This window comes from Cygnus olor, chromosome 20, assembly GCF_009769625.2.
Source record: "Cygnus olor isolate bCygOlo1 chromosome 20, bCygOlo1.pri.v2, whole genome shotgun sequence".
Classification (NCBI taxonomy): Eukaryota; Metazoa; Chordata; class Aves; order Anseriformes; family Anatidae; genus Cygnus; species Cygnus olor.
The window spans coordinates 11204928-11220892 of record NC_049188.1 but is presented as its reverse complement, the minus strand read 5'-3'; the positions used below and the strand labels follow the sequence as shown (position 1 = coordinate 11220892).

Here is a 15965-nt window from a genome sequence, read left to right as displayed (position 1 = left end):
GCCCCGCCGCCGCCCCCAGCTCCCGGCGGGCCCCGCGGCCGGCGCGCGCTGTCGCCGTGGCAGCCGGGGCCGTGAGGGGCCGTGAGGGAGCCGCCGGGGGCCCGGCGGTGCCGCGGGGCCATGGCGCAGGCGGCGCTGGGCGCGGCGGGGCTGCACTTCGACGAGCTGAACAAGCTGCGCGTCCTGGACCCCGAGGTGGCGCAGCAGACGGCGCAGCTCCGCGAGGAGTGCAAGGCCTTCGTGGACAGTAAGTGCCCCGCCCGCACCCCGCCGGCACCCGCGGGGCGCCGCGCTCCCCTCACGGCCCGCCCGCCTTGTCCTTGGCAGGGATCGTGGAGTTCCAGAAAATAGTGGGCAGCCTAATCGAACTCGTGGACCAGCTGGCAAAAGCTGCCGAAAGCGAGAAGATGAAGGTACCGTGCGGTTACCGCTGTCCTGTCACGGACTGCGGGAGCTGAGCCGGCCTCCCCCCCTCCCGCGCTGCCACCGGCCGTCCCTGCCCCTGCCCCTGTCCTGTCACACGGCTGTCACCGCCTGTCAGCACCGTGAAGGCAGGCAGGCCCCGGGCGGCTGATGTAAACATCTGAAAACTTTCACAGAGTATCGCAGTACTCCCCATTTAACAATCCCGCCGTTGCTGCTCACCTATGTGTCTGCACATAACTAGGTAGTGTGTTCCAGTCACTTCCTACTAGCAGAACGCAGTCATTGAGGCATGAGGGGCTCAGTGAGAAGGAAGTAGGCTGCCTGAAGATCAAATCAATAAAAATCTCAGTACCTCTGAATTTTTCGTTCTGTATTTCTACATGTCACCAAGTGTTATTTTTTTCCTCATGTTACTGTGGAAGCAGAAATGAAGTCTCAAATGCCTTGATCTGCCCAACCGCTACAGGGACTGTCTGCCTGCTCCACCAGCCATTTATTGTTAAGATGATGCCCTCTTTTTTGCTAGCATGGCTGAAACACTTCAACTTGCTGGTAGTGAAAGGGGTTAAAAAAAAGTCCATGTACAACAGCATCACTGAACGTCTGTTTTGACAGGCCATTGGTGCACGAAATTTGCTGAAGTCTATAGCAAAACAAAGAGAAGCTCAGGAGCAGCAACTTCAGGCTCTAATAGCTGAGAAAAAGATGCAGTTGGAAAGGTAAGTGTTCTATTAAATACTTCTTAGGCATTGATTTAATGGCTTGAAAAGAAAGCAGTGTAGCATACGAGAGAAATCGCGCAGTTACACAGACTGGAAAGTTGTTCTTGCTGTCTGTGCTTGGCTGCAGGATGCTGTCTGAAAACAGCCTGCCTACAGCTAAGGTGCGTCCTGCACAGAGCACACACGGAACGAAGCAGAGCCGTTTGCGTGGCAAACATAAGGCCCTGACTGCCACTTATTGAGAGTTCATTTCTAACCGATTTTTTACAGCTAAAAGAACAAAGGTGGCCTGAGCTCATGAAGTTGAAGAAATGAATAAAAGTAACAGAGTGACATGTGTCTGACTTCTAAAGACAGTTTAGAACTGCAAAGTCTTAATTCATGCTACCATTGCTTTAAAGATGACTTATATGCCTAGCCTAAGCTTCCTTTACCTCAGACAAATGAGCATTGTGCTAAATCATCAGCTGGTAACCTTTTTTTTTCTCTTTCAGGTACCGAATAGAGTATGAGACTCTGTGTAAGATTGAAGCAGACCAGAACGAATTCATTGACCAATTCATTTTTCAGAAATAGAAGACTTTTAAAAAAATAATAATTTGGAGCATTCCAGAATCCTGAGAATTTAAAAAATATGCAATTTTTCACTGTGTATGAATGAATAGATGGTTTGTACAAATGAAAGTGTCTCTTAACACAGTGTGAAATACACTAGAAGTGGCAATAAGGAGGGCTTTCTAACAGATGTAAAGACTGTTCTGTCCTTTGATTTTTATAAAAATTTTTGTACAGTTAGTAGTTCAAATTATAGTTGAATTAATACTACTGTTCCTATGTTAATGTCTCACTTTTTGAAGTGTACAGCTCTTTCAAAGAAATCGAGAAATAAATTATTGTTTTCGGACTTTCTGGATATACCAGAATTAGTTGTTCCTGCTATGTGATTTCTGAGCTGAACAGTTTACAACTCCCTGGATAGTCATCGTGAAGAATTTCCTATATGTAGTACTTTTCATGTTTATAACAACACACAACAGAGAGAAACAGCAGTAACTTTACCCGTATTGACCAGATTATTTTTCTATCTAGTTAGAAAAAAAAACAACTTACACATAACAGAAGTGATCTATTACAGATACACAAAAAATAATTAGAAAATATAGCAGACTTAAGAAGATTAAACTCTCTGAAATCCATCCATACAGGCAGCAATATTAGAGTAGAATTCTTTCATGAGTTTCAACTATAGAACGTCAAACTGATGAGACAAACCCTTCTAAGTGTATAGCGGCACCAGCAGCATGTAAAAAGTATAAATATGAATATGACATTTAAAAACTGAATGCCCATGATTTAAATGTGATCTAAAATCAAGCCTCATGTTGAAGTGCCAGTAGATGCATTTTTTAATCTTGTCTTTAGGCAATCAACTATGGAAATGTTGCCCTTCTCAAAATTTGTGGAGGGTTTAAATTATACACCAGTAAAGTCCTGAAATACATAATGACCGAAAAGCCCGCTCAGTGACCTGTAAGTTTTGCAAGAGTCTCCAAATGTCACTTAGAGATCAGATTAAGAACTTAAACCTAAGTTCCTTTTAGTCATTTCCTTCAGAAGATTAAATGCAATGTGGATGCATTTAGTTATTTCCATACTAGAAGTGATTTCACAGAAGAGAAAAGTTTACAAATCCTTGTTTACAATTACTGAAGTACTTGAAAATCCTCTAGGAAGAAATATGCCTCATTGTCAAACAAAATTAATTTTAATTCAGAAATCCAGATTTTGGCACATTTATCGCTGGCCAGACGTTTACAATTAATCAAAATTACAGCAGAGGAAGAGAAGGTGAAATTTTAAATGAAGGGATGAGAAAGGTAAGGATTATTACATGATTTGAAATGCTTCAAAAGTAGCAGAGAAAAAGATTTTAGCTTTGCAAATTTGTAATCAGTTATGGATTTTGCAGCGTATGTTCTTAGAAGACAGATTTCTTACTGAAGTCATCTTGGAAAAAGGCAAGTTGAAAGAAAAGTGTCAGCTGCAGTTTCTACCCCCCCACAGGTCCCCATCACACGGTTACACATCAAATGGTTAAAAGTTCGTTTTCCCAGTACAGAAGGACCACACAAAATCGATACTGGGAGCAGAGCTGCTGGGTCCCTTAAGCTACGTACGGCCCAGGCACCACAAGGAGCTGCCAGTTCAGGCTTCTGCCAAAGCTGCTCCTGATTAAAGGAGACGTGTAAACTCAAGCCAATTGGAACTTTTCTTGCGGGAGCCTGATGCTCTGGTGAGAGGCGTTGCACTGACAACATGAGACAGGTGTTTGTCCCAGAGGACTAGGGGCTGAATCAAAACAAATACGAATGTTGTGCTTACAACTTCTACAGCAGACTACTTCCTCTTCCTTTTCTCCACTTGGTTGTACTGGGGGCTGTACAGCATGGTAAAAAGAATCAGAAGTGGTATCAGCAAGTAAGGTATGTATATAGATAACAGAATTAGGCGTTCGTGTTGTGTCTGAGGACCCAAATGCTCAGACTTTGAGAAATCATGAAAAAGGATGTGAGCAAGGATAGCAACCAAAGATGTAGCTACATGTGTGGAGTATATAATTGCAGGAGTCCTTATCCATTTGCAACCACCTGTATGGAAGCAAAAAAGAAAACTATTTAAAAGTTTTGAAACAAGCTGAATTTGGTGACTTTAAAGTTAACAATATTATCTGTATCTATCACAGGACAACCATAAGGCATATCAAAAATGTACTAGAAAATAAGTACTAGTAGCAACCCAGAGAAATAATTAAAGCTTTCACGATTAAAATGTCACATGCTCATTCTAAATTTCCACAAAGTTAAAAGTGGTGAGTACACAGGCATGATCCAGAGCTTCACTGACATTGGTAGCTTCCCAGATGTTAACTGTTGATGCTGGTTTCACATAAGTGACTGCCGTTGTAAAGGGTCTGTAGTAACAGTTTTTATTTCTGACAGGGCTGCTTCTACTCTTTCTCAGATGAAACTTGCCATGAAAATAGCACTCCGTGGGGTATGTCCCTATAATCACTTAAGACTGACAAAAACTGTCTCTGCAGCCAAAAAGCACTATGCAGAAATGCCGCACAGGACATTTTCTTACACTTTTATACCAACCTTTTATGAAGGCGTACGCTGCAATGGGAAAGAAAGGCAGTTGTAAGAAGGCTTCACAATACATAAACGCCTTAAACCACTCTGGGGGCTGGATCATCATGGGATCTCGAAAGGTGACTGCATACCACTCTAACAACTCCGTCAGCTTAAGAAAAAAGAACACAGCTGCAGATTAATACACTGAATATCAATGGCACAAGGAGAAAAATAATTTTTGGAAAGCAATTGGCACAATTTCCTACCAAAACAAGACCAAAATCACAACAAATCTGCACATTGGCATCAGCAGATACGAATGAACTCTCACCTCTCCCTCCTCCTGCCCCTGCTGGTGCCCATCCAGGGGGCTCAGCGCCTCCCCAGGGGCAGCTGCCCCAGCCGGGCCCCCCAGCGCCTGGCAGTGCGCAGGGCTGGCGGCTCGCTGCACTGCCCGAGTCTGATGGAAGGATTTGGGATTGGGGAGCTGCGGTTAGTTTCCATGACAGAAATGTAAGCTCCAGCACGGCTTTAAGTTGGACTTTGAACAGAGAGATATGTATTGAGGCTTGCTAGTTAACTATTAATTAGAAATGGCTTCTCTAATGAAATAATTGTACAGAATGGCAAAAATCAAATGCTCTAAATGTAAAGCTAGTGTGAAGGTACCGATCTCATCCTGATAGCACGAGTCGAACTGATCATCTTCTATTCATTTACCATTTTAATCGTCTTCCACAATTTTATTCAAAACCCAGCAAAGTAGAAATTTTTACTAATAAACGTGGCTGTTGGTCTGCCTGCTCCCATGTGGCAGTGACAGTTCCTGCTCGTGTTTTCTGCAGGCCAGCTGCGTGACCGGAGCCTGGCAGCCCGCAGTGACAGGAGCCCAGCAGCCCCAGTGACGAGTGACAGGAGCCCAGCAGCCCCAGTGATGGGTGACCAGACCCAGCACCACCGAATGACAAGACCCAGCCGCCCCAGTGCCGCAGGTACGTTCCACGTGGGCGGCTCTTGCTGGGCCGCTTTGCTTCCCCGCACTGCGGGACGCGCGGCCCGCGTCCCCCACGCAGCGCGAGGGCTGCCGTCCGCACCACGGATTTATCGGGGGCTTTTCTCGCCTGAGCTCGTTGCTGGAGGCGTCCGCGCTGGAAGGAGCAACCCGCGCGCTCAACCAGCTGCGGAGCGTACCGGTAAACTACATCTGTTCTAGTCCCTAGATGGGCGGCTAGACGCAAAACGTAAATCTTAGAATAGCCTGCGAGAGCAATCTGAGCGCTGTTGTAGAAGCACACCGCGCTTCCCACCGGCACCACCGACATTTCTCCACACCCCCCCCCGCCCAGGACCCCCGGCCCCGACTCACGCTGCGCGGGTAGAGGCCGGCGGCGGGCAGCAGCGGCTGCAGGTCGATGAGCAGCGTGATGGGGACGTGCGACACGAAGTACAGCGCCAACAGCCGCTCCAGCCACCGCGTCCACGCCGCCATCGCCGCACGGCCCCGCCCCGCCCCGCGGCGGAAGCGGCGAGCGGAGGCCGGGGGCCGGAGGGAGGCCGGGGGGTGACGGCCAGAGGCCGCCGGAGCGCCGCGAGGCCCGGCCGGGGCCTCCCCCAGCAGCGGCCCGCCCGGAGCGGAACCAACCGAGCCCCGCGGGCCGAAGGATTCCTCCCGCCCCCCCGCTTCTGGCAGGCTGGGCCACCTCCAGGCTGCGCAGCTAGGGGAGCTGGAGCTGCCTTTGGCTTAATTTCGCATCTAGCTTGAGCCCGGCTGGACAAAGCGCCCTGGGAAGACGAAGCGTTGGTACCGGCCCGGACAGCCCTCCCGGCGAGGCGTCAGCCCCCATCAGAGCCCAGAGCTCGCGGGGCAGGGCGCTGTGCCAGCAGGCGACGCAGGGCTGAGTCTGCCCTTACGGAGCACAGAAGGTGTCGAAGGTGTACGTGCAGGTCATACAGCTCTTACTGCCTGGAGTCCCGCCTTCCCATTTATGAAGGTCACAAATGGTTTTAATCATTCCCAAGCTGGATTGCAAAAGCATGCAATTGTCCATGAAATTATACCTGACAGAAGAATTTTTAAAAATTATAAAGAACAGATACTCTGTTACCAAAACAAATAAAGCATAAAAAAGATTATTACAAAAATTGCTACCCAGTAAATATTAAAATTATCTGTTCAGCCTGGTAAGCAGTCCTAGGATCCTGGCAGGCCAAACAGCAAAGTCCCAAACCCACCACTAAATTGGCTGCAGGAGAAAAGCAGGTTGTTGCTTTTGTAATTTAACTGATTTGCCCTATTCAGTAGAGTACTTCCCAGGAAGTTGATTTTCACAACTTACTTTTCCATAGCAGATCTACTTTAGTTTAGTTCCTTTGCATCACCATCAAGATGTATACATAAATACGTTAGGCCTTCTAACAGTAGGACATTTCTCTGGCAATTCGTGGATAATTTTGAAAAGTTGTATTTTGCACTTACTGCGCTCTTCTCAAGGCACAATTAATAAAAGGAGATGCAGAAGTTAAAGTGGTTAAAACTTGATTACAATCTAGTTCATTTGACAATGGTATTAACAAAGCTTAAAACTGATTAAAATGGAACTCTGAAAACTGCAGTCTACAGTGGATGCTAGATTTTAACCTCACTGAGAAACAAGCTCTCTCACCAAGCTCATGCTAGGAGTATGTGCAGAGACGTATGTGTTCGCTTTAGAAGCTGGACTGTCTTTGGCAGAAGCAGCTCTTAAGAGCTCTCACTTTCATTGGAATCGACTTACATTAAAAATGTAAAATGCAGTAGAGGCTACGGAAAACATTATCATAGCTTTTTTTTTTTTAAGCTATGTGCACACAATTTTACTTACATATTGGTGCTAATTGTGCCAGTTTTAAACTACTCATTCTGCACAATGCCTTGCCCACATTAATATCAAGACACCCTGGAAGGTTAATGTTCAAAAAGACATTTTACTCTTAATACATTTAAGAACAAAATTAACTCATGAGCCTCTAGCAGTGAGCTCAGAAAATACACTGATGCATAAAGTGAACTTTGCTAATTGTACCATTTATCTGCTCATACCCCGACAAAACTGTGTGTCAAAATGAGAAGACTCAGCAAATGAACCACACCTTTGTTTTCTAGTCTTATGCTGAAGGAGAATCTAACAAACAAAAAATGGCAGTGAGTGAATGGAAAATAGTTCAGCAATTGACAGCCATGAAGCAATAACGACACCAGCATCAGTAGTTCTAAAACATGTTAAAACTTATCTCGTAAGAGTATGAAGACTTGGAAGAAGAGGCATATACCTGAGTCACAGACAGTATCTGTGGCAGCCCTGGGAAGACAGCCCATGCTAAGCTAAGAAGACTTATACTCTTTATATCACTTCAGTTCTTATGAGGTCTTGAGGCTTTAACTACACAGTTCAATTTGTTTAAACAAGTCATACGCATAAAACATGAACATTTTTATTCATATTGTTGCAACACCACTGCATGTTGGATTGTTTCCATTACGAGTATAGAAAAGATAAAAGCATTTGCACTGTAAAAAATGAAACAAACTTGTCAAATAGAGTAAAATCTACACTTGCATGGATGGCTTTCAACCTCTCAAGTGCAAGTCAGCTGCTTGTTTTGATTTAATCAGCAAGTTTTGCCTTTATCCAGGATCAATTTTAAAGAGTAAATGGATATCATTTAAGTCACATATATGTGCATATATATGCCTTTACGCAGATGCGTGTGTAAAGAAATCAAAACCATGCCCGAAAGATGTTATAAACTCTTTTTACTTGTATTCTTTTAGACAGCATTTAATCAAGATTGTAACAATCGAATCTTAAATAAAGGTAGGAGATGAGACAGGAAATAAAGATAACACACTTCTTTTTCAAATGTCACATTTAATGTTTTCACCACTGTACTTCAAATCTACATTTTACAAAGTGACCAGCAAGTGTGCCACATTAACTGACCAACCTCTGAGATTTTACCTTTCATACCAGTGTCTTCTTGGGCTCTTTTAATTAAACACGTTTCTCATTCAAGTGAATTGAAATGCTTCAGTTGGTTTTATTCTCAGGAGCCTCATAAAAAACAAAGATATTGCACCATCTTTGTTCAGTTATTCAATGTTTGTCTCTTTCACAGCAAATAATTACTTCATTGAAGTTAAAACTTCCAAACATAACTTACTAATAGTCTCCAATTTCAGCTCAGATCACTCGTTGAAAATACTCTGCTAAATACAGATAACTTACAATAACTTTAACAGTTAATTGTCCGTAACAAACACCATGGTTTTTCTCCAGACCAATGTTCAAATTTTAAGACCACCCTTTAATATTTCTTTGTACAGGTGAAAAACAGTCTTCAATTTTCTAGTCTTGTTTTAAATATAAAAGTTGGAAGGGACATTCAAGTTTCAAGTCTCCACACTGAACTTAAAAAAAAAAAATCATGTGGAGGTAAACAAACCAAGTTGTATACTCCAGGAGGTAGAGGCCTTCAATTTGTGTTCATATATACATATGCACAGAATTCAGTGTTCCAACAGAAAAAGAATTAGCCAAAAAGTAATAAAAGTTATTTACTACTGTGACATTTCAAGACTTCCACAGCTTTGCCTAAAGACACAAACACAATTAACATAATTCCCTATGTGCTTTTTTTTCCTTTCCTTTTTTTTTTTCTCTCAACTGTCCAGTGCAGGAAAAAATTCTCACAAAATTTCACAGACCTAAAATGTGCAAGCTAGTTTCTCTCTATACAGCAATGATGTCAGGGATCTCTGAAATTAGCCCATAAATGGAATTATTTACACACATAGAAGATGCATGCTGGGGGGTTTTTATGTAAGAAAGAGCAGAAAAAACTTCTAATAAAAATAGATTAAATATATATATATATTTATACTGGGTAAGGAAACAGAAGTTTAGTCTCTCCTAGTCACAAACTCATTCTCTCTACTCACAACATCTGATTTTAGAACAGCACACATCACCATCACAGCTCTAGTGAGAAGCTATTTATAGATTGGATCACCAGGTGACATGCCCACCTACCGTGGTCACTGTCATCTGACATGACTTCATGATTGGTCGCAGTCAAGTTTTCTGTATTCCTTAGTTTTAGAAAACCCCAAATCTTCAGGAATGGCTCAATATCAAAATGTCTATCTTTTTGTACAATCTCTCTTTGATTAAAAAAAAAAAAAAAAAGAAAAAAATCCTTCCCAAATTTGGTTCAATTCTGTTTGTTCTGAGCTGAGCCATCACAGCTGCACTAGAATTCATAAAACACGTGCAACTCTGGGTAAAATATTTTCTTCTAAAAGCACAACCACTTTACAAGATTAAAAGTCTAGTACATTTCTAAATATTATTCATATTGTACAAGTAGTGGTTGTTAATTTAAAACTTCATTAGTAAAATTACAGTACAAGCATGATTAACCTCCAGAATTGCAAATCCCAGACTCCAGTGGAAAGCTACATTACATCTTCAGTAGTATATTATCTTCCACTTTACTCCCAAACCAGTGGAGATGGCGGCATCTCAGACGGTTGAGCAACTGTGGAACTAGAATACAAGTGACACAGAAAATCAGTGTTCATTTGCAAAAGCTAATAGACAAGAAAGTTAATGCTTGACCAGTAAGCAAACATTTCAAGTAAGCAAACATTTCATCTCCCCAAAAAAGAACAAAACAAAACAAACAAAAAAGATCAACAGGTAACAACACTGATGACTATTTCAGTATACTTTATCTACTTATTTTCTTAACAATTCTTTATCTATAGTTGCCATTCACTTCAATGTTTTTACAGTGCAATTTTACAATCAGAATTCAACTTTTCAATCCCAATTTTTAGACTTAGTCTTGACTCCTGTACTTTTCCATATTTACAAAATATTACTCAAAACTTTTGCACATTTTACTTGAATTCTAAGTATTCATATTCTAAGTATTTGTAAAATTTAAGTGTTCGTATAATTACTTTAAAAATGTAACTACACATATGCTTAAGGCATTTTTTGCAGAATTTATCTATGGACCTCTCTTATCCTCGGAAACTCAAAACAAAAACATTATGGATGTATGAATTCTGTATTAATAATAAATGTGAATTAATATCAGATGTGATTACATACAGTTACCTAATAAAGCTCTTAAAAGCAGCAGACTGAGGGTTGATGCAGAGAGGTACTCTGTTTCCTTTCTGCTGTTCCAAAATGAACTGATGAATTATTTCTGTGAATAGGAGAAAAATAAAAAACAGACGATTACATTAAAGCTTTGTGCTTCAGTTAAATGAAATGCAGACTGGAGGAAAATAAAGCTTCCTTCACCAAAAGTACATGTTAGTAAGGATAAAAGAACTCCAGTTTACCTAGCTCTAATCTGATAGCATACCTCTTACCATGAATTCACACAGAAATTTATGTGCACACTGAAATAAATGCATACAAAATAAAACTGTCAGTCAATACTATAGTACTGAATTGATGATAACCAGTTATAGATTAAATCCCAATTTAAATTATTTCCATCATCTTTTCCAGAAAAGTACCAGAAAGGAGAAAAAAACAAACAACACCTTGCATTGTATATGCATCCAGATTGCATATCCTAACTATATACTACTGAAGGATGGAGCAGGAGGATAAAAGCATATGCAAAGATTAACTACTACTCACCTTTAACCTGACGAACAGAACTGAGGTTCTTTTCAAAAGTGTCATCAAATTTGGGATTAGTGATGGGTTCAAAATCACTAGTATAAACTCTTCCAGTAGATGTGGAAAAACAGCATTTGCACATACAAGTGTGGTATCGCAACCGCCCTTCATCAAGATATGGGTGAGCTAAGGCATCCTTAGCAGATATTCTTTTGGACTGGAACAATGCATTTAAAGAAAATTAAAAAAAAAAAAAGAAGTTAGGGTATCTCCTGAGGTATTGAAACAGTGTAAAGACTCAACATTGTTTTATAAACCCCAGATCATGGTAAAGGACTAGTTCATGTCAGGAGAAGTTCTAGCTTTGCAAACACTCTGCCACTAGGGGGAACATTTTACTTAAAAACAAGCAGCATCGCTAAGATGACATTGACCTTTCTGTACCGGAGCTAGTGATAGAAAATGCTGCTAAAGATGATTTCTATAAATACATTTTTCAATAATTACTTTTTTCGTATAACCTTAAAGTTAGGACTCTTGCAATAAATCAAAATAAAACCCATATTTATTTTTTGTAATGCTAGCAAATACAGTATTTTGTAAATCCATATTCTGCAAAATGTTTTAATGTGCCCCTAAGTACATATTAAAAGTAAAACATAAATTTAAGCATTACTGAGGCCAGTATAATTCAGCATATGGCACCCAGAGTTTTTAGAAACACCTTACGTGTCATGTTTCAGAAAACAAGTGGTGAAGGAAGAGAGGGGAGGAAGACAGTCATAGTAAGGGATTAAATTACAGTCTATTTTCACATTAATGTGACTTTTTTGTGCCTAACCCGAGTACTCAGGCTTTAAGTGTACAACACCATCCCATCGAAAAAGGAGAACATTCTCCATTTCTAAAGAACTGCAGACATCAGTGCTATTGCATTTTCAAGGTGAAATCCATTGTTATAGGCAGATTAAAAAAAAAATCCAGGAAAAAAGTTACTTGCTCAAAAATACAGAGCAAAAACAGTGGCAAAGCTTGAACTAGAACCCAAGTGTCCCAATTCCCTGGAAAATTTTTGGATGAAATTAAAATCAACTCTTCTAAAGGATTATCCGGGTTCTTCAAAAAAAAAAAGATTATTCATTTATTGAAATGTGATTTGGGAATAAATACTGTTCTGAATGTTGGGGGAGACAGAAAGGCAAAAAAAAAAATCTTACATATAAGTTATGTTATAACACGTCTGTGTTTCTGGCCAGTAAAGCAATCTTAAGACTTTTTTATTTTTATTTTTTATTCAAGAAGTACTGTACTGCCTTCTGAAAACTTTACCAGTTACAAGCTTCGTCCTTTGCCGTTCAGTCAATTTTCTATTTTTCATTTAAAAATTCGGGGATTTCCTCTAAAGAATAACTAAGGTCACCTGATTCAGGTATCAGATTTTCCTGTAACATTTTTTTCCGTAAGCTCAAAGACATGAGATCTAATAAATCCAAAGCAGCAAATTTCTATTAGAAAAACAGATGCTCAGTGGAAAAAAAGATCCTGCTTTGTGACTGTGTAGATGCAGAAGGATTTTTTTGTGTGTTGCAAGACCATGAACACCCACGTGTCTCTAATTAGAACTGCATCAAAGTATCTGATGTTCTGCTACCTACACCTAGCTAGGAAAAGATAGCATGATTCATGAACACCCTCATCTCTCACTCCATCAGAGCTTTCTTCAAAAGACAGATTTTAATTGTGAAATACCCATTCCAGGGGGAAATTAATCGACCAATTATAAGATGATACTTTTATGTCTTTTACAGAACCAGAAGTTCTGAAATGCAATCTAGAAGAAAATCAGTTAAAGCAACTCTTTACTAACAATATTCATTTAAATAGCAGACAACTAAAATTTTTAAAACAAAACGTATTCAATTTATTTTAAAGCATACTTACTGGATCGAAGACCAACATTCTGCAAAGGAGATGAACTGCTTCATGAGTAGCTTGACTGGAAAGTGTATATAGGACAGGAAGGGATGGCTGTAAGGGAATGTGGGAAAGAAAAGCACAGATAGTCGTCCCTGCGGATCAGCCAGAGAATACCTCTATAGCAAGCACTATCTTACAGTTACCGGGGACAAACGTTGTGCTACGAAGGACATGCACTAGCTAAAGCTACCCAACAAGAGCGTAATCACTAACTCAGCAACTGTAACAGAAACCTAACTGATGATTTTTTCCTTAGTTGAGATGTCAACCCTGGACACGTCCACATTTCAAACACAACATTTATTAGAGAATAGTTGCTGCTTTGACCGCAATACAAACCTACAAGGTACAAGTTTTTTTCCTCTCAAACAAATTTGGTAATACCAGTATCTGCTCAATGTCAACAGTTATTCCTCAGCTACAAGACAAATTTTAATTCTTGGTGAACTACTGATGTAACTGATGCTGAAAAAGCTTTAAGCAATTTTCTAAGATCATTATAAAAGAGTAACTACCAAATTTTGTAGTGCTTTCTTTAATTATAACCATAAAAACATGGCAAGATAGAATCACAAGTCATCCATGTGTAGTCTTATGCCTTAATCAGAAACATTTCAGCGCTTTTACCAGGAAGGTTACTGTCATTTCCACTTTACATCCAAGGCATGTGGCAGACCAATACCATAATCCAGTGCTCCCAGTCCCCAAATGTTCCATGCACATTATGCCATTTTTCGCCTAGCATTTCTGAAGCCTCTTGAAGGGTCGTCTGTAACTTTCACTTGCTATAAAATGGCCTTCTGCCTAGTTCTTAAGTATTTATTTTCAACATGTAGTGCAAATGCAGAGTCCTTTTTCTAGGGAAGATATTTATTTCCCTCTGTAAACACTGCTTGAAGCTGTGCTGCTAAGAGGTTTGATTACCCACGTCATTTCCAGTATTTCATTGTTCTGATCTCAGTCACTGCCAAATGATGGATTATTTTGCTTTTCTTTACCCAGCCAATCCATATCTAACTGACAGTGTCATCTAGTACAATTAAAATGACCTTCAGGCATACAGTGCTTTGCGCAGAAAGAAACAGGCCAACTCCCCACGTTTGAAGGGAAGGGGAAGGGGGGTTCAGCGAACTGTGCCTTGGGGTCACAGAGGCTGCAGGAACGCGGGAGGCGACGTGCCGGGAAGGAGTGCACCTGCCTGGCAGCAGCAGCACGATGCTGGCTCCAGTTAAGCGCCATGTACTGACTGCACAGAGCTCCAGCACTGCAGACCCGTTCCATGCTGTGCCTCCTCAGCTTGTTCGGCCACACAGAAGCACTTCAGCCTGTCCCTTCTGAACATTTCCAGCTTTAGTTGAGGGTGCAAAACCCTTGCGGCACAAATGCCCAAGTTAGAGCAGATTTTAGCTACACCCACCATTGTCGGGACCACGAGGACAAAGCCTGCCTTCCAGCTACGGGCCTGGGGCAAGCTCCGAGCCCCTCAGCAGGGCGCACTGCCAAGCAGCCGCGAGGACGAGGCCAGCTGCTCTTCCCGTCTCAGCTAGGGCCCTGCTAGTTCGACAGGCAGGTAATATTTTAACAAGGTTTTACTTAACATACTAGGTTGCCATTTGACAACTTTCACATATTCTCTGGTACGAAAGTCTGAAACTGACTCTGAAACTGAACGTTAACACAAGGACAGTAACATGCAAAGACAACCCACGCCAATTCCTAACATGTGGGAAGAAATCACTGCTTGAAGATGTCCAGAGTGAAAAAAAAAATCAACAATAAAAACTTACTTTACTGTTATATGCCATTCGCTTGAAAGCGTTAGCTACATCAGGGACACTCTGGTATGAGCTTCCAAGATATATTTTTTAAAGCCACAACAAGGTCATTTGCCAAAATCAAGCACCAATTTTTCTGCTTCATTTCCATTATTCATATTCCCAAATCAATGCACAGAAAATATAATAAACAAAAAGTAAAATAAGAATTTCCTAAAAAATTCTAATTAAATTTTATTAACAGAAAATAAAGTTAATATCCTTTCACACTATAATCTTGTTGAATATGTATCAATAATTCAGTTGAAAAAGCTTTCACTACTTCATAAAGGGTGCATTAAGGTCAGTGCTTATAGTCACTGCAGTAGAGTGCACTACAGTAAGTCTTCAAAGTAAATGAAGTGTCGCCAAACAACTGCACAGTTACTCCTTCAGAGTGAAAAAAGCAGCACTGGGGTTGGGGGAGAGTCTCAATTTTCACACTTAGAAGAAAATGAGAACAGAATCCTGCCAGAAACAAAACCAAAAACCCAACCAACCAAAACCCAGTCCCTTGGATTTAGGCCAGACACTACTCCAAAGAAAATTACTACCATGGAGTCTGTTACTGTTCAAGCTCCAAAATTCTTAAAATTTACCCCCAAACTCCTAAAATTTCCTTTTTTTTTTTTTCTTTTGAAAAGGAAATAAACCAATGCGCATACACACAACCACCCACACATACACCTTGGTTCTCCTCCCATGAAAACTGAAATAGCATTCGCACCAGCAAGTGAATGATTAATTGCAGTTGAGGTGGGGGCAGAATACACCAGCCTACAGACCGAAATGACTACAGCATTCTGCAAAAAAATATAACATCAACTGAAAGCTAGCTACTGTACTTATGGGGGGATATTCACTGCCAAACTTAGGCCATGTATTACAGCTGCATGGATCTGCAGGACTTCCAGAATTGCATGAACTCTACACAGACTTTCAACTGGTATGTGGTGCTAATATTTGGCAGGCATCTATTGCTTCTATCTGTTCAGCAAAGCTAATAATTACGAGTTGTTCAGTTTTTGTAGATTTGTCAGTACATATGAAGATTAACTTATAACAGTATCACTGCGGAGGTATAAATCTGAAACACCGAATACAGCACCATGCGTTTCTCCGTATTTGGTGCAGTCTATTGCATATAAAGCTGTAATATTTGTTAACTTCGTATGATTTTCTCAGTAGTAAATACCATCTATGCAA

The 15965-nt window shown here is 40.9% G+C and overlaps 3 protein-coding genes across 5 annotated transcripts in view; 1 reads left to right on the top strand and 2 right to left on the bottom strand.

Moving 5' to 3' along the window:
* Window positions 1-31: 31 nt before the first annotated feature.
* IFT20 (intraflagellar transport 20) lies at window positions 32-2071 on the top strand. The gene is made up of 4 exons (XM_040532461.1): window positions 32-247; window positions 328-413; window positions 1042-1145; window positions 1643-2071. The coding sequence occupies exons 1-4, from the start codon at window positions 121-123 to the stop codon at window positions 1722-1724; spliced, it is 399 nt and encodes a 132-aa protein (XP_040388395.1). The 5' UTR covers window positions 32-120; the 3' UTR covers window positions 1725-2071.
* An 826-nt stretch (window positions 2072-2897) lies between these two features.
* TMEM97 (transmembrane protein 97) lies at window positions 2898-5814 on the bottom strand. Its single transcript, XM_040532460.1, has 3 exons — window positions 5649-5814; window positions 4307-4451; window positions 2898-3796 (listed from the first exon to the last, which is right to left on the bottom strand). Exons 1-3 carry the CDS (start codon window positions 5769-5771, stop codon window positions 3546-3548), a joined length of 519 nt encoding a protein of 172 aa, XP_040388394.1. The 5' UTR covers window positions 5772-5814; the 3' UTR covers window positions 2898-3545.
* A 2359-nt stretch (window positions 5815-8173) lies between these two features.
* The window catches only part of NLK (nemo like kinase), a 52986-nt gene continuing 45194 nt past the window's right edge, over window positions 8174-15965 (bottom strand). For 2 of the 3 annotated variants that reach the window (XM_040532452.1, XM_040532454.1), the window contains exons 9-12: window positions 12910-12996; window positions 10987-11185; window positions 10447-10540; window positions 8174-9867 (exon numbers count right to left, since the gene is read on the bottom strand). In XM_040532452.1, the coding sequence (XP_040388386.1) occupies window positions 9813-9867; window positions 10447-10540; window positions 10987-11185; window positions 12910-12996 (435 nt within the window). In that variant the 3' untranslated portion in view covers window positions 8174-9812. Of the gene's footprint in view, window positions 9868-10440; window positions 10541-10986; window positions 11186-12909; window positions 12997-15965 lie in introns of all 3 variants that reach the window. The other variant, XM_040532453.1, reaches the window with a different exon arrangement.